This window comes from Agelaius phoeniceus (genome assembly GCF_051311805.1).
Source record: "Agelaius phoeniceus isolate bAgePho1 chromosome 6 unlocalized genomic scaffold, bAgePho1.hap1 SUPER_6_unloc_1, whole genome shotgun sequence".
Lineage (NCBI taxonomy): Eukaryota > Metazoa > Chordata > Aves > Passeriformes > Icteridae > Agelaius > Agelaius phoeniceus.
The window spans coordinates 840,386-862,284 of NW_027509865.1; the positions used below are offsets into that span (position 1 = coordinate 840,386).

At 47.2% G+C, this 21,899-nt stretch overlaps 2 protein-coding genes and 2 long non-coding RNA genes across 11 annotated transcripts; all 4 read right to left on the bottom strand.

Annotated features, from left to right (window-relative positions):
• Positions 1–952: 952 nt before the first annotated feature.
• LOC143692354 (uncharacterized) lies at positions 953–4,816 on the bottom strand. The gene is made up of 4 exons (XR_013180311.1): positions 4,268–4,816; positions 3,584–3,647; positions 3,302–3,328; positions 953–2,080 (listed from the first exon to the last, which is right to left on the bottom strand). It is a non-coding gene; the product is annotated as an uncharacterized LOC143692354 (long non-coding RNA).
• Positions 4,817–9,510: 4,694 nt separating this feature from the next.
• Positions 9,511–14,691, bottom strand: LOC129135210 (uncharacterized). 6 transcript variants are annotated; one of them, XR_013180304.1, is made up of 9 exons: positions 14,648–14,691; positions 13,621–13,683; positions 13,522–13,544; positions 13,373–13,432; positions 13,245–13,288; positions 13,123–13,163; positions 12,925–13,041; positions 11,409–11,521; positions 9,511–10,859 (listed from the first exon to the last, which is right to left on the bottom strand). It is a non-coding gene; the product is annotated as an uncharacterized LOC129135210 (long non-coding RNA). The 6 variants fall into 6 exon arrangements; XR_013180305.1 differs by lacking the exon at positions 14,648–14,691 and adding an exon at positions 14,560–14,594; XR_013180302.1 differs by having other exon boundaries at positions 9,512–10,859; positions 13,522–13,683; positions 14,648–14,662.
• A 1,509-nt stretch (positions 14,692–16,200) lies between these two features.
• Positions 16,201–17,986, bottom strand: LOC143692353 (uncharacterized). Of its 2 annotated transcripts, none has more exons than XM_077172589.1 (6): positions 17,895–17,986; positions 16,942–17,004; positions 16,827–16,863; positions 16,628–16,741; positions 16,464–16,544; positions 16,201–16,386 (listed from the first exon to the last, which is right to left on the bottom strand). In XM_077172589.1, exons 1-6 carry the CDS (start codon positions 17,903–17,905, stop codon positions 16,315–16,317), a joined length of 378 nt encoding a protein of 125 aa, XP_077028704.1. In that variant the 5' UTR covers positions 17,906–17,986; the 3' UTR covers positions 16,201–16,314. The 2 variants fall into 2 exon arrangements, with proteins under 2 accessions (XP_077028704.1, XP_077028703.1); XM_077172588.1 differs by having other exon boundaries at positions 16,822–16,863.
• A 287-nt stretch (positions 17,987–18,273) lies between these two features.
• LOC143692350 (uncharacterized) lies at positions 18,274–20,775 on the bottom strand. Of its 2 annotated transcripts, none has more exons than XM_077172586.1 (8): positions 20,352–20,775; positions 20,250–20,277; positions 19,970–20,010; positions 19,806–19,886; positions 18,626–19,725; positions 18,520–18,547; positions 18,429–18,442; positions 18,274–18,315 (listed from the first exon to the last, which is right to left on the bottom strand). In XM_077172586.1, the coding sequence occupies exons 1-5, from the start codon at positions 20,501–20,503 to the stop codon at positions 19,644–19,646; spliced, it is 384 nt and encodes a 127-aa protein (XP_077028701.1). In that variant the 5' UTR covers positions 20,504–20,775; the 3' UTR covers positions 18,274–18,315; positions 18,429–18,442; positions 18,520–18,547; positions 18,626–19,643. The 2 variants fall into 2 exon arrangements, with proteins under 2 accessions (XP_077028701.1, XP_077028700.1); XM_077172585.1 differs by having other exon boundaries at positions 19,806–19,891.
• Positions 20,776–21,899: the final 1,124 nt, after the last annotated feature.

The following is a 21,899-nucleotide window of genomic DNA, read 5'->3' on the forward strand; positions in this document are numbered from 1 at the left end:
CTCCCCGACGGCGGGCGGGCAAGCGCCGCCGCCTCCCGTTCAGCTCGCCCGGCTCGGGGCTCTCCCGCTGCCGCGTCCCGCGGGTGGCCCGGCCACGGCGCGGACACGACCGGGAGCGCGGGCTCGGGCAGGAGCTCATTAGGCTGGGAGCGCACTGGCGCTAAGCAGCGCGCACGAGAGCAGCAGGCTCGCTTCGCCTGAGCTCGGCTCGCTTCGCTTCAGGCAGCCTCGGAAGCCTCGCCTCGGTTCGCTCGAGGCCGTCAGGGTCGGCCGCTCTCGCCTTGCTTCGGCCGAGCTCGTGCGATTCCCCCGAAGGCGGCGGCGTTCGGTTGTGGTTTTAGAAATAGCCTCCTCTATCGATTGGATCTCTCTACAGTTAGATTTATATTTCTAGAATACGTCTATTAATCCAAACAAAAACCCCATCTCGAACCAAATAAATACACGAAAACACCTTCTTTTAAACGGTATCGAAATATTTTTATACTTTGTGTAATTATACTCACATTTATATTTATCGTTTCTTTTGATGCAATCTATTAATAATTATCTATAATATCTATAAAATTCTAGACATGTATTTAAAGTATTATTTATATTATGTATCGTATCTACTGCTGCAACTGATTTTTTCTTCTAGTTTTAAACTTTATCTGTATGTATTTATGATATCTTTCTAGACTTAGATTTCTACCTCCATATTCTTTGTATTTATCATTTTTATCATCAAAACCCTGCCTATTGACAAGTTAAAAAAACCGCTTTCTTTAACGATCTAAAAAATATTTTTATATTTATAATTTTCCTATTTCTATTTATAATTTGCTCTCTAGTACGTGATAACATACCTGCTCCTGCACCGCAGTGGGGCTCCCTCTCCTGGGCACCTCGGGGTGCCCCCAGGGGCATCAGAGCCCCGAGTCTTCACCCCCCCCCCCCCCCCCCCCCCCCCTTTTCCTCTAGTTAGAAACTACACTGGAACTTTTTTCTGGAAACAAAGACATGACCTAAATCCTCTCCCCATGTCCTAGACAGAGAGATGTTCAGTTCTTAGTTGACTGGGCAGCAGTTTCTTCAATAGAATGATAAACAATATGGAAAGGTTTTAGCTACAAGCAAATAGGCAAATCTGAACAAGGTCCTGGTGGCCAGCCACTGCAGTTCTTTTGAAGCAATTTTTTAAACAATCAAATACTGATACCACAAAAAATAAAGCAAAAAGCTGACTACTGGCTAAGAAAGAAGGAAAAATTAACTTTTGACGACAACAACAACATTCCAAGGACACAGGCTTTTTTCCAATCTCAGACCTTATTACTACTACCTCTCTTGGGAATTCTCATCGTGGATCCCAAAAGGAATAAATCCCTCAGCGTGTCCTAAAGCACCAAGGAGCTACCTACAAGTGAAGGTGGCTACTTTCAGTGCAGACACAGCTGATGACACAGCAGCAGCACAGTTCTGTGCTGCACAGGGATAGTACTGTCTCCTCTTCTCCAGCAGCTGACTCTCTCCTGCCATGGCTTCTGTAAATGCATCAGAGCACGACCTTAACCACAAACAGGCAAGAAAGCACCATCCGAAGTCTTTCATTAAGCAGTACAAGAAGGGTTCCAAGCAGAGACCAACAGAATTTCAAGGAAGCAGTATGCAATTAAACCCCCTCAGATTTGTTCAAGTAGCCGGCAAAATGGAACCATTCAGAAACGACAAAGAAAACCCCCCCAAGTATTTATACAGGAGTCCTTAATGTCAGAAAGGGGATGACAGGTTATGTTCAGATAAGATGAATGTTTATTTGGATCTATAAATAAACTTCTCTCGTGGTCCTTTGCCAAAAAATAGAACCTACAAGTGAACACCTACACCTGCCTCAAGAGACCTAACGAGCCCCTGGCAGGCACCGGCATCAAAGCGCAGTGGATGTTTCTAATCCAGGCTAAGGAGAACAATATCACCTTTTGTTCTCTCCAGTTTGTTTCCTCTGCAGTCCTAGTTGCTTCTTATGATTTTTACAGTCTCTGTATCTTCTCGGGCAGCGCTGAGTCTGACGACCGGGATACGAGAGTCCTTCCCTGCCCTACGGAGAGAACCAGGAAAAAAAGTTCAAAAAAGAACAGGGCAGTTTGAAGTTAATACCTCTGACGAGAAGCAGCACCCGACAAACAGAGCAACGGTGAACAAAGCGTGACACCTCCCTGGGGACAGAAGACTTACAAACTCTCCGGGATTTACAATTCCAGTAACCAAGCCCTTCAGCACAGCAGCCAAGTGTCCCATTAGGTGGTGCTGCACCAAAGCACGATCCGAGAGGTTCCAAAGAGTGAAATGCACGTTACTGTCCAAAGACGTAAAATCTTGCAAAATAACAAAACTACAATAGATCTAAACTACAGGGCAAGAGTACAAGTGTTAGCTTGTGGAGCTGGAACCATCCAGGTGAGCAACTGCTAACTGGATCCTCAACAGACTTTGAGGAACCCTTCAGGATACAGAAGGGTTTTCCCCAGAAATTGCACAGGCCGAGTTTTGATAGAAGTACACTTGCCAGATGCTCAGAAACGTCACCCATCCTCCTCCGGGTGTCCTGAGAGAGCTGCGAATGGCTCTCACCTGGTTTGAGCTGGTTCTGTAAGGGCTCAGGGTGAATTTCACCAGATGCAACCAAACTGGGCAACACCCAGTGGGACAGAAGGAACCCAAAGCTTGTTTTACCCAAAGCTTGGGTAAGCAGAGCTCCAGCAAATACTGAGGAAACGGACAGAACGGGGTAACAAATAATAAACATAACTTTTTTTTTTTTGACTTGCCTTTTTTTTTTTTTTTTTCAGATGAGCAAAACAATTAAGGAGAAGGTGAAAACCTCACCATGACTGAACATTTCATCACCTGTAAGCTGACCATCCTTAGCATAGAGGACTCCAAATTTAAAATTCACCGATCCCAGGAAAATAAAACCAAATATTATTTGGTGAACAGTCAAACAGAAGACATAAAAATTTGTTTCCTCTAATCTTTGCATACATCCTACACGTTAGAACATACATTTTATACCATCTCCTACTACACAATAATTTACCTTTAAACTTTGATAGTATAGCATAAAATCATTAACTTAGACGGGTGATCAATTATTATTAAGTTGGTGCTTCAAGTTATTTTTGCTGTCAGGTTCAAAAAAACATGACTTCTTTTTACTGTAACGAGCAATTGATTTAGAAGTCATCAAAAGCCCATCCAAATACAAAGCCGTATTCACCGGACGGGTCTGTGAGCAAGAAGTAGTTAGGCTTGTACTCACCTCTTGCCCTTCAAGAACCAATACATCCTGTCAACAAAAACAGCATCTTTAGCCCCCTCCTATTAAAGATTCTACAAGGATGATGCTTTTATTGGTGTTTAGAAGTTTGGATTTAAAATGGCCAGTTCAATGGATAAAGAGACAGTTTAAGTAGTATTAGATTCTTATTCTTATTCTTATTAGCTACTGGAAGAAACAAACCAGTAGGATCTATACTTAATTCCTTCTATTTCCAGGAAATCATAAAGAAAAAGAACCAAACCAAAAAAAGTCACTTCCTACCTTTTGTATCTCAGGATGAAAAATGTCTCTTGGGCTCTTCTCCAGTTTCTCCAGACTCCTGGCACTGAAATGCAAATGAACGAGTGCTTTATAGGAGGGCAAGTGCACATTCCAACCCCGAACCCCCAACCGATGGCAGTTACAGCGCTTACAAAATGAATCCTTCCCAGAGCCTCTGGGAAATGGAACGGTTTGTGCAACTGCCATTTCTCCCCCAAAATACTAACTCCCAACACTTCCTAAACTGAGTTTGCATTTTAAAAACAGAAATTAGGGAGACTCAGGGTGGAGATCAGGTTGAAATTGATTTCCTTCTAAAGCACAGGGGCTCTGTTCCATCACCCTTCACTTTGGCTCCACACGGAATCACAGGGAGCATTTTAGGAGGGCTCAAGAACCAATTCTATTTCTCTCTTTTTTCTAGTTCTCTCTCTTCCTAAATAATTCAAGGCAAGTCAAATGAAAAAGGACAAGTTCAGCAGCAAATTCACACTTTTTCCCTTTGTCTGCTCAAGAACAGGCTTTAAAACCACTTCTTGCTGCCTTCAACGGTTAAGACTTGCAAAACAGTTTCGCAAGTTTGATAGGTTTATCATAAAAACCACAGAACGCAAGCTCTGAATGACAGGAAAAGGTACACAGGCAAATATCTCAGCTGATGGTGGCTTATTTGTAAACACAGACCTTAACGGAGATTGCACGGAGAATGTTTCAGTGGGACTCTAAGGGAAAAATATTTCCTGAGTACCCTGTAAACAAGAAAAGCTAGGATATATTACAGGACATACCCACGTGTTCTGCATATTCAAATAGGATTATCAATAAAAACATTTAAGAAGGAAGAAAACCAAGGTAATTTTACTCAGCTATATTTACTGCCGATTTAGAGGAAAAAAAAAAAAAAAAAAAGTGAACCAGAAACGCCTACAGTAGAACTTTAAAACAATTGCTTGGATAAAAGCAGCTCATGGAACATGAAGTAGAAAAAAAGCGAAACCAGTATCAGACCTGCCTATTTTCTTACCATTGCACAAGAAAATCCGACAAGCGGTAGAAAGTCACTGCCTAAAACCGATCCTAGGACGTAACCGAGAACAATGGAGGCATTTGCTAATCTAAACGGAAACCTTTTCCGGACCCTAGTGTCAAATCACACGTTTTGTCTCTCAGCAGCTCGAGGCTGGAGAGCATTTCCCCTGGGGGTCGGGAGGGCAGGGGCACAAGGGGCTGAGTTTGCCGATCGCACCTGTGCCATCAGAAGGATCCTGCCCGGCGCTCCTTGCGCTCGCCATTCTCCGGGCCATCGCTGTGTTTTACTGCTCAGCGATGCCGCTCCATCTGTTTGCGTGGAAGGAAGAGCCACGAGCACTGAGGCACTCAGCAGCCGTGTCATGCCAGCGATGTCGAGCGCTCTCTGCTCGCAAGGCTGAGCCCGCCGCGGAGCCGCCTCCGCAGCCGCTCGTCCGCCCCCGCCCGCAGCAGCGGCAGCGGCCCGAGGGAGACGGCTGCAGCTCGGCGGCTCCCGCGCCTCCGCCAGCCCGAGGGCAGCCGCCGCACAGTGACCGCGGCAGCGCCCGGCGCCGCTCGCCCGGGGCGGCTCCTGCAGCTCCCGGCCCGCGGCAGCAAAGCACCGCCTGGCGCTCCGCCATCGGCGGGCGGCAGCGCGCCCCGCCCGAGCTGAGCCCCCGCCACCGGGACCGCTGAGCGAGGCCGAGGCACCGGGCGGACGCCCCTTCCGCGCCGCTCGGCTCCGTGCGGGCGGCCGGACGGAGGCTTCGCCCCTCCAGCGTCGCTGCCGCGGCTCCGTCCCGCGTGGCACAGGCGCCGGGAGCTCCCCGCGCCCAGCCCGCTCCCCCGGCGAGCGGCCGCCTCGGGCCGCCAGCCATTCATATGGCGCGTCGGCCGTTGCGTCAGACGCCGCGCTTTACGGCCGCAGGGCCTGCCGGGAGTTGGAGTCTCGAACTGACAGCCACCGCTCCGTTCTCCGCCACCGGGAGCTGCGCTCCCGCCAGGGGATCAAACGGCTCCTTCGCTCCTGGGCGCGGAAGCACCTTAGGCAGCACCGCCCCTCCCGAATGTCCTTTCTTTTCCACTCCAACTCTTTTTTCTTTTTTTCACTCTGTTTTTCACCCCCTTTTCCACTTTCGCTCTTTCTTTTTCACTCTCACCCTTTTCCTTTTTCATTTTTTTTCTCCTTTCTCTTCCTCCTTTTTTTTTTCTTCCTTTCCTTTTTCCTTTTCTTTCTTTGTCTCTTTCTTTCTTTCTGTCTGTCTGTCTCTATTTCTTTCTTTCTCTCGCTCTCTTCCTGTCTCTCTCTTTCTTTCTTTCTGTCTGTCTCTCTTTTTGTCTCTCTCTCTCTCTTTCTTTCTCTCTGTCTCTCTCTCTTTCTTTCTTTCTCTCTGTCTCTCTCTCTTTCTCTCTGTCTCTCTTTCTGTCTCTCTTTCTTTCTCTCTGTCTCTCTTTCTGTCTCTCTTTCTCTCTTTCTTTCTTTCTGTCTGTCTCTCTTTCTCTCACTCTCTTTCTTTCTGTCTCTCTCTCTGTCTCTGTTTCTTTCTTTCTTTCTTTCTTTCTTTCTTTCTTTCTTTCTTTCTGTCTCTCTCTCTCTCTTTCTTTCTCTCTGTCTCTCTTTCTTTCTTTCTCTCTGTCTCTCTTTCTTTTTCTCTGTCTCTCTTTCTCTCTTTCTTTCTTTCTCTCTGTCTCTCTTTCTGTCTCTCTCTCTTTCTTTCTTTCTCTCTGTCTCTCTCTCTTTCTCTCTGTCTCTCTCTCTTTCTCTCTGTCTCTCTCTCTGTCTCTCTCTCTGTCTCTCTTTCTCTCTGTCTCTCTTTCTCTCACTCTCTTTCTTTCTGTCTCTCTCTCTGTCTCTCTTTCTTTCTTTCTCTCTCTCTTTCTTTCTCTCTGTCTCTCTTTCTGTCTCTCTCTCTGTCCCTCTTTCTTTCTTTCTTTCTTTCTTTCTTTCTTTCTTTCTTTCTTTCTGTCTGTCTGTCTTTCTCTATTTCTTTCTCTCTGTCTCTCTCTTTCTTTCTTTCTCTCGCTCTCTTCCTGTCTCTCTCTCTCTTTCTTTCTTTCTTTCTGTCTTTCTCTATTTCTTTCTCTCTCTCTTTCTTTCTTTCTCTCGCTCTCTTCCTGTCTCTCTCTTTCTTTCTCTCTTTCTCTCTTTCTCTCACTCTCTTTCTTTCTGTCTCTCTCTCTGTCTCTCTTTCTTTCTTTCTCTCGCTCTCTTCCTGTCTCTCTCTTTCTTTCTTTCTGTCTGTCTTTCTCTATTTCTTTCTCTTTCTTTCTTTCTTTCTTTCTTTCTTTCTTTCTTTCTTTCTTTCTTTCTTTCTTTCTTTCTTTCTTTCTTTCTCTCTCTCTCTCTCTCTCTTTCTGTCTCTCTCTTTCTTTCTCTCTCTATTTCTTTCTCTATTTCTTTCTCTCGCTCTCTTTCTGTCTCTCTGTATTTCTTTCTCTCTCTCTTTCTTTCTTTCTTCCTTTCCTTTTTCCTTTTCTTTCTGTCTCTCTTTCTTTCTTTCTTTCTTTCTGTCTCTATTTCTCTCTTTCTTTCTCTCTCTCTCTCTCTCTCTTTCTTTCGCTCTCTTTCTGTCTCTCTCTTTCTTTCTGTCTCTCTTTATTTCTTTCTCTCTCTTTCTTTCTGTCTCTGTCTCTTTGTCTCTCTCTCTTTAATTCTTTCTCTCTTTCTTTCGCTGTATTTCTAATCTTGGCTTTCCATTCTCGCTTTAGAATAAAAAAAAGCAGCAGTAGAAACGTTCAGGCGACTGGGGAGTGCAAAAAACCCCAAAACGGCAATGATTTTAGGAAAACTATTTCCTCCATGGGAGCCTGAAATTTTCTACAGCTGCAGGTAACATAGAGCTTTTATTTCTTCTTCTATATAGATTATACTTTATACTCTATTTATACATCGCCCCCTGCCGTCTGCTTTGCCGCACTGCAGGCACAGCGCCCCCTGCCGTCTGCCTGGGCGCACTGCAGGCAGAGCGCCCCCTGCCGTTTGCTTTGGCGCACTGCAGGCACAGCGCCCCCTGCTGTCTGCATGGGCGCACTGCAGGCAGAGCGCCCCCTGCCGTTTGCTTTGGTACACTACAGGCACAGCGCCCCCTGCCGTCTGCATCGGCGCACTGCAGGCAGAGTGCCGCCTAATGACGTCAGCCCGTCGACACGGCGCCCCGCCCAGGACACGCCCACTCGGGCGGCCCTCGCCATCTTGTACGGCACCCCGTGTCGGCCAGGGCGCCGCCAGCCTGTACGGCACAATTTTACGGCAGTCGCGCTTTACGGCACAATTTTACGGCAGTCGAGATTTGCGACACTTTTACCACAGTAGCGCTTGACGACACCTTTTACGACAGTCGCGCTTTACGACACCTTTTGCGACAGTCGCGCTTTACGACACCTTTTGCGACAGTCGCCCTTTACGGCACCTTTTGCGACAGTCGCGCTTTACGGCACCTTTTGCGACAGTCGCGCTTTACGGCAGCTTTTACGACAGTCGCGCTTTACGGCACCTTTTGCGACAGTCGCGCTATACGGCACCTTTTACGACAGTCGCGCTTTACGGCTCCTTTTGCGACAGTCGCGCTTTACGGCACCTTTTGCGACAGTCGCGCTTTACGGCAGCTTTTACGACAGTCGCGCTTTACGGCACCTTTTGCGACAGTCGCGCTTTATGGCATTACCCTTTATGGAAGTTTTATGGTACTTTACAGCACTTTACGGTTTTTATTTTGTTTTTAATCTATTTTTAATCAATTTTTTTTTTTACTTAATGTTTATTTTTAATTTTTCATGCTTTTATTTTTCTCATTCTATTTTTTATTTACTTATTATTTTTAATTTTTCTATTTCTAAAGCTTTTTATTTTATTTCTTAAATTTTATTTTTTATTTAATTTTTAATTTTTCTATTTTTAAAGCTTTTTTTTTTAATTTAATTTTTTAAAAATTTTTATATTTTTAGGGCTTTAATTTTATTTTTTAATTTTATTTTTATTTTTCAATTTTTAAAACACATTTTATTTTTCTAGTTATATTTTTTATTTAATTTTTATTTTTAATTTTTCTATTTATAAGGAATTTATTTTATTTTTTTATTTTATTTTTGATTAAATTTATATTTTTTTCTATTTTTAAAGTTTTAATTTTTTTTTATTTAGTGCTGCCCAGACCAACTCAAGCTGGTGATTGTGGTGGTGTTTGAGGGTCTTGCATTACGGCACTACCTTTTATGGAACTCTTACAGCACTTTACAGTTTTTATTTTGTTTTTCATTTATTTTAAATTCATTTTGTTTTTTTACTTTTATTTAATTTTTATTTTTAATTTTTCTATTTTTAAAGCATTTTTATTTTATTTTTTAATTTTATTTTTTATTTACTTATTTTTTTTAATTTTTCTATATTTAACGTTTTTTATTTTATTTTTTATTTTTTAAATTTACTTACTATTTTTAATTTTTCTATTTCTAAAGATTTTTATTTTTTTATTTTAAGTTTAAACTTTTCTATTTTTAAAGCATTTTTTTTATTTTTATTTTTTATTTAATTTTTACTTTTAATTTTTTTATTTTTAGAGCTTTAATTTTATTTTTTAATTTTATTTTTTATTTTTCTATTTTTAAAGCTTTTATTTTATTTTTCTAATTTTATTTTTTATTTTTAATTTTTCTATTTTTAAAGCATTTATTTTATAATTTTTATTTTTCTATTTTTAAAGCTTTTATTTTATTTTTCTTATTTTATTTTTTATTTTTTATTTTTAATTTTTCTATTTTTAAAGTTTTTATTTAATTTTTATATTTTATTTTTTATTTTTCTATTTTTAAAGCTTTTATTTTATTTTTCTAATTTTATTTTTTATTTATTTTTTATTTTTAATTTTTCTATTTTTAAAGGTTTTTATTTTTTTTTTATTTAGTGCTGCCCAGACCAACTCAAGCTGGTGATTGTGGTGGTGTTTGAGGGTCTTGCATTACGGCACTACCTTTTATGGAACTCTTACAGCACTTTACAGTTTTTATTTTGTTTTTCATTTATTTTAAATTCATTTTGTTTTTTTACTTTTATTTAATTTTTATTTTTAATTTTTCTATTTTTAAAGCATTTTATTACATTTCATTTGGTGCTGCCCAAACCTGCTGTAGTGCATTTTTATACTTTATAATACTTTGAAGTCATTTTGTTTTGTATCCCCATATTTTTCCCAAATGGTTTATCCCAAACTGTACCCCCCTCCCTTTACCTGTGTTATCCCTCTCCCGGGATGAGATCATCCCCAAACCCCCACCCTGGCTCTCTGTCAATGACTCAGCCTCCCATCCCCTCCATGCAGAAGTTTCGGTCCAAGTCATCCAGTGATTAGCCAGAGGCCAGGGGTCAGCCCCCCGAGCCTTGCCCCATACGCTGTCCTGTATGTCTATGCCCCAGCATCCATCCCTTAGGGTCACTTACTGGTTGGTAAAATGTTATCTACTTTCGGTTTCCACCTCCCTTTAAATGTAACCTTGGCACATCTCCCTGGGGCTTGGCAGGAGACCCCTGAGGTGCAGGAGCTCCTTTGGGACTCCTAATAAAACCTTGGATTAACCCCTGCTAAGAGTCAGCCCTTTATCATCTACCGATGTCTCTGGTGTCTCTTGTGCTGCACAGGGGCCCAGCCCAGGTGCCCTCAGCACCCTCGGGGCACAGAGAGTGTCTCCCCGCTCTCGGCCGTGTCAGGGCTGCCCCCCAGTGTCTGCCGACTCGGGACCGGCCGAGGGTCACTGAGAGGCTCGCACAAACCCGCTCGGCTGCTGATTGTGGCGGTGTTTGAGGGTCCCCAGGACGAGGGAAGAGACGAGAATCTTGACTCCACCTCTCAGAAGGCTGAAATATTATTTTATGATCTCTATTATATTAAAAGAAAATGAGACAGTAGAACTATACTAAAAGAGCAAGGAGACATCAGAAAGCTGGAAAGGAATGAATAATAAAAACCTGGGACTGCTCACAGCCCCGACGCAGCTGGACCATGATTGGTCATCAAGTAGACACTGCACAGGAGACTAATCCAAGATGCCCCTGTTGCTAAACCATCTCCAGCCCACACTCCACAGCCAGCAGATCGTAATTGGTTCCATTTCTGTTCTGAGGCTTCTCAGGAGAAAAATCCCAGCAAAAGGATTTTCATCAAACACGTCAGTGCCAGGTGATGGCACAGGCAGCATCGGCCGGCCGAGGTCACTGTGTCATCCCTGCCAGCCCAGGTGTCACAGCAAGGAGGAGAGAGTTCACCCTGTGCTCACCCTGCAATACAGAGCAATACAACACACATATTAACACAAGATGATAACCTTTTTCTATTTTCCTTACATGTGGATTTATTGTTATAGGAAACCCAAAACAACAAAAGCACACAAAAAACAACACTCATCTACAATTAACACCCCCTTCAGATGACACACGAAGTCACCATCCCTCTCATCACAACTGCTAAATTACACCCCAGCAATCATTGGTCCTCGGGAACGTGGTTCCCGGAAGCCTCAAAAAAATCTTCCTGCCTGACAAAAACCCCAGTCCCTGGACAGTCCGCGCCCAAACTCTGGTGATGAGCATCGCCTCACAGACCGACTGGGACCGAGGAAAAAAAAACAGCTGGCGGGGGGGAAACCCAGCTGGGGATTTTTTATTCTAAATTTAAAAATGAGTTGAAAAACTTGAAAAGCAAAAGTCACACACACAAGGTTAAATCCAGTAATCCAGTCGGCATGCGCTGACACATGCAGAGACGAGCAGACGCAGACAGACACAGACACGTGCTCTCACACATGCTCACACGCTCTTCCCACTTACACGCTCGCTGCGGCCCTTACTCGAGACGCTGAAGAACGTGCTGCGACACATCTTCTGGCTGCGCTCCTTGACGTCAGTTGGTAGGTTCTGGGGAAATCGGTAGCCTTGGGGACCTGTGAGACGACAGGAAGCGGTCAACGAGTGGCTATCTGACAGCTAGGACTTGTCTCCACTCTGAACCAGTAAGTTTTCTACCCAAAATCCCATAAAAGACAGATGAACAGTAAAGTTTTTATAACTCTTCTACCTGACTGTGACTACGTGCCCGGGCAGGGCAGCTCCAACCATAAGTGGTACAATATAAGTACACACAACAATGTAAGTCGATGCATACAGTGCAAGTGTACATAGAGGGTAGGTACATACAGTATAAGTCAGCACAGGTACACGCAATATAAGCCAGGACTTGAGATAACTCGCTGGAAGATGAATTCTTGAGTCCTATACCCTTCAGAAGATGGAACCTATAGAAGTACTGCAGTCACATGAGGAGGGTGCAAGACACTCCCTCTAGCAGTCCAAGAAAATGGCATGGAAAAAAAGGCACTACCAAAGCTGGTAGTGAGAAGGAAGATGGATGAGAACATCTTGTCCGTTTGAGACATTCCTGTCTCAAAGAGTAAAAATGTAAAGATGCCAGAATAAGGGATATCCAGAAAGGAACGTGAGTAGAATACAGCCTATACGGCACAGAATAGTGCCAATAAAGCATTGAGACGTAACAAAGGCCTATGATGTGGAAGACAACGGACAACACAGACACGGACAACACAGACACGGACAACACAGACACGGACAACACAGACACGGACAACACAGACACGGACAACACAGACACGGACAACACAGACACGGACAACACAGACACGGACAACACAGACACGGACAACACAGACACGGACAACACAGACACGGACAACACAGACACGGACAACACAGACACGGACAACACAGACACGGACAACACAGACACGGACAACACAGACACGGACAACACAGACACGGGTGACATAACACAGAGACAAGTGGCAACTGCCTGGCACTGTCCCCTTAGGCACCCGAGATGCCTAGCGCAAGATGTGCCAGAGGCTGATGATGCCAAAGGAGAGGAAGCCCTATGACAATAGCACGTGATGATGAAATGTAACTCGTTAAAAGAAGTTAGTGCCACAGCAGTTAAGAGGATGCTCGAGAGGCTCAGCAAGCCTAGAGAAGGAAGCCGACGGCCAGGTGACTGTGGCTATAGCTCCGGACGTGAAGGCGAGCTCCTCGGGGGAAAGATCCGTGACGACGTCGGGCCGAGGAAGGCGGACGATGCAAAGTTCACGAGAATCCTGAGATGGGTCGGAACTGCCCTGCCCGGCAAAGGCTCTGGTCAGGCTGAGGAGAAATCCTCTCCCTTTTCTTCCAGAGAGCTGGTCCCACTACAGACCTCTCCGCTAAGCTGACATCAAATTGCCCTCTGTGATAGTAAAGGTTTTTCCCCTTCTCCCAACTGCTGGCCCCGACACTTAGCTTTTGGAAAAGGAGCAGACAAAATCCATCCTTGGTCCGACGTGGATGTTGAAACATGCTCCGTGTGTGCCTCGGTGCTGTCGTTTCCAACCTTTGGCTACGAGGCTCCTAAGGGTACCTAAGACAAAACAGAAAAGGTGACTATTGCCGTCAAAAACAGTAATCCCCGGGACTCCTCCGCACCCCTGCCCCGGCTCACCTCAAATCTTGATTTGACTCCAGAGGGTGCCCAGAAGATACCTGCAAAGAGAAAAGGTACACACTCAGCATGCTGCTGTGTAACACTCACCTGTGAGTCAGCCTGCCTAAACACCGACTCACCTGCCCTCCTCTGTTCCTTGGCATGCCTAGGGCAGCGACAGCACCTGCAAAGAAACAAAGCAGAAAAGCATGCTGAGACACTGCGAAAACACAACCTCCCAAATCTGACAAGGATGCCACTCTGATACCTTAAGCTGCACACAGCTGGAATGGGCATGCCCGGCCAGGATAGATGGCAAGTGGACCACCTAAAATAAAAAGTGGAGATGCTAAGAGCTGCACCAGAAACTGAGACATCAGCAAAAACAACTGCTTCTGTACACTACTCAATGCTCACCTCGCCCACTTGGCCTTGACTTCCTAAAAAGAGAGACAAAGAAGACTGCTCTAACAGCCATCATTTATGCTCTCTCTACAGAGACAAACAGTGACTGACCTGCTCGGGGGAATCCCCTCACCCGGGATGAGGGGCTCTGCCCTGGATTTCATCCTTCTGCACCTGAAAGAAAGGACAAAAATCAAAGAGCTGCAGGATAACTTAAGAGCTCCAGACATCTTGTGCCCATCTACAAATCCCACCTAGAGTCCAACGACACCCCACATTACAAACATCAAGTCCCCGGGACTTCTCCTATTGCACCAGGCTATGCAGCAAGGCAGAGCAGCTCCAGCACAAATGTGTGCAGACACCCGTGACACAGGACAGGACAAACAACGGGGACACAACAGGAACAGAAATCTCTGGGTAAGGAAAATGACAGCGAGCACCGAGAGGACGCAAAATTAGAAGACTGAGGTGAAACTGATGGCGGGCTGATGAAGTTCAGAGAACCCTGGAGGAACAAGATGCTAACTGAATTATTTATTCCAAGAACTGCAAAGATGGATGCCCGAGAATCCTACGGTCAGAAGCCTCTACCTGTCCCCACATTCTTACAAGTCCTAATCCATCATAACAGAACCTTGCAGGGTGCAGCTGTCCATACAGCTCAGAACAAGACCTGAAAAGACATCTGACCGGATGCTTCGAAAAAGAGTTGCCATTCTGATACCTGTCTGAGCTGCCGAGTTAAAAGTTCCATGGCATCGGCGCCAGGGCAAGGAACGCTGAGAGTACAGATACTAAGACTGATGCCAAGGTTTCTGACAGGCCCCTCAAAGGGCTATGATAAAAGACATGAGATATCCAACAACACATAATACACAAAAGACAAGTGACACAATACACACTGGGACTGCTCTGCCCTGCTCACCTCAGCACTGGGATCAAAAGTGAGATTTTGCTTTTATGGGGCCTAAGGGGCCACTTCATGGACACTCCTCACCTCCAAAGCGGACTCAAATCCCCCCCTCCCAGTAATTCCCAAACCAGCACCCTGCTTTCATCCCCCCTGGGGGTCGTAGCCCTCTACTTCTCTCTCAGACATCTGGGGATGCTGGTCTCAGGTGCAAAGAAAGGCCACCTCGCCAGCTGGGAAGGTCCTGCTGGCACCGGGCTGGTGTCTCTTAGACAGCTGTATTAAAGAAAACCAAACATCAATGCCTGATCGTGGCACCACATCGGCCAAAACCCCACAAGTCTGCTACTCACTGTGCTCCTAAGAACGCTCAGCTGCTCGGGCCGCACGCTTTTGGCACGCTCGGAGACCGAGGCCGTCGCCACAGGGGACACCTGGGTTCAGAGGAGATGAGGTGATTTGGCACAGCTGAAACCTGAGTGGACCCTCGCTCTTCCCCCCTACTTCCCTGACTCACCACAACTCCTCAGCACTTGCTGGAGGCCACCTGGATGGCACCTTTAAATAGAAAAGTTCAGGGCTTCATCACCAAGTCCTGTAATGCATCCACAGGGCTCACACATGCAGGGAACCCGGAGCATCGGCCGGCTGGTGACGGGGGCTTGGCATACTCCGAGTGGATTGCCTAAAGTGCACAAACGAGAATGGAAGCTTAGAGCTGCACCAGAAATTGAGACCTGAGCAATAACAACTACTGCTCTCCACTGCTCACCTTGACAGCTGGTATCCACATTTGCTTCCTAAAAAGAAAGACAAAGAACAGTGCTGTAACAGAGTCACCATATACACTTCTGCTGCAGAGACAAACGGTGCCTCACCTGCTTGGGGGAAACCCCTCACCCGGGATGGGGCCCTCTGGCACACATTTAATCCATCTGAATCTGAAAAAAAAGTTAGGACAAGAGTCAAACTGTTGCAGGATAACTTAGGAGCTCCAGACGTCTTGTGTCCATCTACAAATCCCATCTAGAGTCCCACTACACCCCACATTACAAACTCCCGGGGACTTCTCCTACTGCACCAGGCTATGCGGCAGGGCAGAGCAGCTCCGGCACAAATGTGTGTGCTGACACCCGTGACACGGGACGGGACGTGACAGACAGGGGGGACACAACAGGAACAGAAAGCTCCTGGCAAAGAAAGTGGCTGCAAGGACTCAGAGAATGCAAAAGGAGATGACCAAGATGAGACAGATGGCAAACTGATGAGGCTCAGAGAACCCTGGAGGAAGATGCTGGCTGAATGATTTATTCCAAGAACTGCAAAGATGGATACCCAGGAATCCTACAGTCAGAATCCTCTCCCTAACCTTGCATTCTTACAAAGCCTAATCCGTTGAAATGGAGCATTGCGGAGCACGGCTGTCCGTGCAGCTCAGAACAAGACCTGAAAAGCCACCTGACTGGATGCTTCCAAAGAGAGATGCAATTCTGATGCCTGTTGGAGCTCCCAAGTCAAAGGTTCTATGGCTTGGGCACCAGGCTGAGGAACACTGAGATCACAGATTCTAAGTATGGCGCCAAGGTTTCTGACAGGCCCTTCAAAGGCCTAAAGATAAGAGACATGAGATACCCAAACATCACATAATAAACAAAAGACAAGGGACATGATACACACCGGGACTGCTCTGCCCTGCACACCTCAGCACTGTGATCAAAAGGTGAGACTTTCCTTTTACGTGGCCTAAGGGGCCACATCTTGGCTACCCTCATCTCCAGAGCCAACTCAACCCCCTCCCCCCCAGGAGCCCCAACCCAGCACCCTGCTTTCATCCCCTCTGTGGGTCGTAGCCCTTGACTTATCTCTTGGACATATGGAAATCCCAGTCCATGTCAGGTGCGAAGGAAGGCCGCCTTGTCAGCTGGGAAGGTCCTGCTGGCACCGGGCCGTTGTCTCTTAGACAGCTATATCAAAGGAAACCAAACATCAATGCCTGATCGTGGCACCACATTGGCCAAAACCCCACAAGTCTGCTACTCACCCTTCTCCTAAGAAGGCCCGGCTCCTCGGGTCGCACGCTCCGGCCACGCTCGGAGGCCGACGCCGTCGTCGTGGGGTGCGCCTGGGTTAAGAGGACAGGAGGTGACGTGGCATTGCTGAAACCTGAGTGGACCCGCGCTCCTCCTCCCTACTTCCCTGACTCACCGCAACTCCTTGGCGGTTCCTGACGGCTGCCCGGAACGCGGGGCTCGCGAGAGCGGCAAACCCGGTCCGTCGGCCAGCTGGGGATGGGAGCTTGGCGTGCTCCGAGCAGATGGCCTAAGGCACAAAAACGAGAATGGAGACTTAGACTTGCCCCAGGAATTGAGACCTCAGCAACAAGAAAGGCTACTGCTCACCTTACCCTCTTGAACTTGACTGCTGAGATCCAGCTATACTTCCTAAAAATAAGGACAAAGAACAGCGCTGTAACAGGGTCACACTTGACACATCCCCTGCACAGACAAATGGTGACTGACCTGCTATGGGGAACCCCCTCACCCGGGATGGGGTGCTCTGCCATGGATGCAATGCATCTGCACCTGCAAGAGAGTTAGAACATATGTCAAACACCTGCAGGATGACTCAAAAGCTGCAAACACCTTATATCAATCTAGGAACAGCATCTAGAGTCCAAGTACACCCCACATGAAAAATTTCAACTCCCCAGGGCTTGTCCTATTACAAAAGGCTATGCAGCAGGGCAGAGCAGCTCCGGCACAAATATGTGCAGACACCTGTGACACAGGACAGACAGGACACGACAAACAATGGGCACACAACACAGACAGAAATCTCTTGGTAAAAAGGATTACTGCGAGCAACGACAGGATGCCAAATGAGATGACTGAGGTGAGACTGATGGCAAGCTGATGTGGCTCAGAAAACACTGAAGGAAGAAGATGCTAACTGAATGATTTATTCCAAGAACTGCAAAGATGGATGCCCGAGAATCCTACGGTCAGAAGCCTCTACCTGTCCTCACATTCTTTCAAGTCCTAATCTGCCATAATGGATCCTGGCAGGGCATAGCTGTCCATACAGCTCAGAACAAGACCTGAAAAGACATCTGACTGGATGCTTCCAAAGAGAGATGCAATTCTGATACATGTCTGAGCTCCCCAGGCAAAGGTTGTATGGCATGGGTGCCAGGCCAAGAAATGCAGAGATCACAGAGGATAAGAACAATGCCAAGGTTTCTGACAGGCCCCTGAAAAGGCTAAGGTAAGAGACATGAGATACCCAAACAACACACAAGGCACAATAGACAAGGGACATCATACACACCGGGACTGCTCTGCCCTGCGCACCTCAGCACTGGGATCAAAAGTGAGATTTTGCTTTTATGGGGCCTAAGGGGCCACTTCATGGACACCCCCCCCACCTCCAAAGCGGACTCAAAAACCCATCCCAGTAATTCCCAAACCAGCACCCTGCTTTCATCCCCCCTGGGGCTCGTAGCCCTCTACTTCTCTCTCAGACATCTGGGGATGCCGGTCTCAGGTGCAAAGCAAGGCCACCTCGCCAGCTGGGAAGGTCCTGCTGGCACCGGGCTGGTGTCTCTTAGACAGCTGTATTAAAGAAAACCAAACATCAATGCCTGATCGTGGCACCACATCGGCCAAAACCCCACAAGTCTGCTACTCACCGTGCTCCTAAGAACGCTCAGCTGCTCGGGCCGCACGCTTCGGGCACGCTCGGAGACCGAGGCCGTCGCCACAGGGGACACCTGGGTTCAGAGGAGATGAGGTGATTTGGCACAGCTGAAACCTGAGTGGACCCTCGCTCCTCCCCCCTACTTCCCTGACTCACCACAACTCCTCAGCACTTGCTGGAGGCCACCTGGATGGCACCTTTAAATAGAAAAGTTCAGGGCTTCATCACCAAGTCCTGTAATGCATCCACAGGGCTCACACATGCAGGGAACCCGGAGCATCGGCCGGCTGGTGACAGGGGCTTGGCATACTCCGAGTGGATTGCCTAAAGTGCACAAATGAGAACGGAAGCTTAGAGCTGCACCAGAAATTGAGACCTGAGCAATAACAACTACTGCTCACCTTGACAGCTGGTATCCACATTTGCTTCCTAAAAAGAAAGACAAAGAACAGTGCTGTAACAGAGTCACCATTTACACTTCTGCTGCAGAGACAAACGGTGCCTCACCTGCTTGGGGGAAACCCCTCACCCGGGATGGGGCCCTCTGGCACACATTTAATCCATCTGAATCTGAAAAAAAAGTTAGGACAAGAGTCAAACTGTTGCAGGATAACTTAGGAGCTCCAGACGTCTTGTGTCCATCTACAAATCCCATCTAGAGTCCCACTACACCCCACATTACAAACTCCCGGGGACTTCTCCTACTGCACCAGGCTATGCGGCAGGGCAGAGCAGCTCCGGCACAAATGTGTGTGCTGACACCCGTGACACGGGACGGGACGTGACAGACAGGGGGGACACAACAGGAACAGAAAGCTCCTGGCAAGGAAAGTGGCTGCAAGGACTCAGAGAATGCAAAAGGAGATGACCAAGATGAGACAGATGGCAAACTGATGAGGCTCAGAGAACCCTGGAGGAAGATGCTGGCTGAACGATTTATTCCAAGAACTGCAAAGATGGATACCCAGGAATCCTACAGTCAGAATCCTCTCCCTAACCTTGCATTCTTACAAAGCCTAATCTGTTGAAATGGAGCATTGCGGAGCACGGCTGTCCGTGCAGCTCAGAACAAGACCTGAAAAGCCACCTGACTGGATGCTTCCAAAGAGAGATGCAATTCTGATGCCTGTTGGAGCTCCCGAGTCAAAAGTTCAATGGCCTGGGTACCAGGCCAAGGAATGTAGAGATTACAGATGCTAACAATGATGCCAGGGTTTCTGCTAGGCTCCTCAAAGGCCTAAAGTAAAGGACATGACACATCCAACCACACAGAACACACAACAGACAAATGACACAGTACACACCGGCACTGCTCTGCCCTGCGCACCTCAGCACTGTGATCAAAAGTGATACTTTGCTTTTATTTCCCCCCCAGGCCTATGGGGCCGCTTCGTGGACACCCCCGTCTCCAAAGCGGACTCAAAAACCCCTCCCGGTGGGTCCCTGCCCTGCGCCCTGGTTTCATCCCCTCTGTGGGTCGTAGCCCTCTACTTATCTCTCAGACATCTGGGGATGCCGGTCTGTGTCAGGTGCAAAGGAAGGCTGCCTCGACAGCTGGGAAGGTCCTGCTGGCACTGTTGTTAAACAACTTCCTGTTGTTTCTTCGTCTGCTCCAATAAAGTAAACAAAATATCAATGCATAACCTCAGCAGCACATTGGCCAAAACCCAACAATTCTGCCACTCACTCTTTTCCCAAGAATGCCCGGCTCCTGGGGCCGCATGCTTCAGCCGCACTCGGAGGCTGACGCCATCGTCGTGGGGCACGCCTGGGCTAAGAGGAGACAAGGTGATGTGGCGTTGCTGAAACCTGAGCGGAGCCTCACTCCTCCTCCCTACTTCCCTGACTCACCGCAACTCCTCGGCCACTGCTGAAGGCTGCCCTGGTGACACCTTTAAACAGAAAAGGCAGAGGCTTCATTGCCGAGTCCCCTGATTCTTCCACAGGGCTCGGGAGAGCAGCAAACCCGGCGCGTCGGCCGGTTGGTGACTGGGACTTGGCGTACTCCGAGTGGATTGCCTAAAGTGCAGAAACAGGAACGGATGCTTAGAGTTGCACCGCAAAGTGAGACTGGAGCAATAACAACTAACTGCTTCTGTACGCTACTCAATGCTCACCTTGCCCATCTCACCTTGCCTGCTGATGTCCAGCTTTGCTTCCTAAAAAGAAAAAGAACAGAGCTGTAACAGAGTCACACTTGACACTCTCCCTGCAGAGACCAACAGTGACTGACCTGCTCGGGGGAACCTCCTCACTCGGGATGGGTGGATGGATTTTGCTCTGGAGTTTATCCTTCTGCGTCTGAAAGAAAGTGAGGACAAACGTCAAAGGGCTGCAGGATATCTTCACAGCTCCAAACATCTTCTGTCTATCTAGGAATATCATCTAGAGTCTAGCAACACCCCACAAACTGCGTGTCCCTGAGCCTTGTCCTATTGCAGCAGCCTCTGCGGCAGGGCAGAGCAGCTCCGGCACAAATATGTGCAGACACCCGTGACACAGAACGTGACAAACGGGGGGACGTTAAACACGACACATTATGCTTGTGGTGAGGGCCTCGAGGGGAAAAGGCAAAAGGGACCCCAAAGACACAGCAGGTAACACGGTACACCGGACAACACGACATGGACCGGAACTGCTCTGCCCTGCCCGCCTGCACGCTGCCATCAAATGTGGAGTCTCTCCCTTTAGCTGTCCTAAGAGGCCCCTTGGAGAAGATTGCTTTTCCCTCTGCTAATTTTTAAATCTGTCCCAAGAACTCCCAACCTGCTACTCTCCCTTCTCCAGGCCATGGCCCCCGACTTATCTTTTGGATGATCGGCGATGTGAATCCACGTTGCACCTGAAATGAGTCTGCCTCGGAGGGCCCCATGATCGCCTGTTAGCCTCTCGGTCAGCTACAATAAAGAAAAACAAAACCAAAGTATGAGTTTAGAGTTATGTAGGCCAAATCCCAGCAAGTCAGCTACTTGCCCTCTCCTGAGTGTGCCTGGCTCCTTCAGGCTCCATCTTCATCCTGATTCCAAGGCTGTGGCCTTTTATTATTAGTGGCACCTGGGTTAGAGAAAAGCAAAGTTAAATGGCATTCCTGTGAGTGCAGTGGATGACCTTGTGTGAGGAAAACATGGGAATACCTCTGCTAAGCTTCTGAAAAGCCTTGTGTGGGGGGGCCCTCAAATAAACACCCTTTCTCACCCTGCTGCCTGCAAACCCCCCTGCCCCCCAATAACTCCTAGCTGGATACCTGCTCACCCTCCCTCTCCCAGTCACAACCCTCAACTCACCTGAAGCCTCAATCTCAAACATCATTTTTTACACTGGGCAGATGCCTCCTGTGACATGATGAATCTGCTGAAAGAAGTGCTGTGCTTGACACAACCTGGGATCTCTGGAAGCTGTGCACCTCCTAAAAACAATAAAAACACAAAAAAAAGAACAAAACCAGAAATTGCAGATATGCTTTATCACCCCTAAACACAAAATCCAAAATCGTCACCTTAAGTACTCCCTGTATTCCATGCCATTTTCTTCACAGTATCTTCCAAGCCTCTATTGCTTTAGATGCCCAGAAACACCTGCTGAAAGCAAGCTAAGCTGAAAGAGGCTCTTCACTAAAATGACAGGAGAGCTCTCACCCCAGCACATCCCAGAGAGGGAATGAAGCCCCTCAGCAAAAGCTGGGGTTAATATACCCCTGATGGTGCCCGCCTCCCATTCCCATAATGCCTGGGAAAAGGGAGGGGGCTAATCCCACCAAATATAAAAGCCCTCAGAGCAGCTA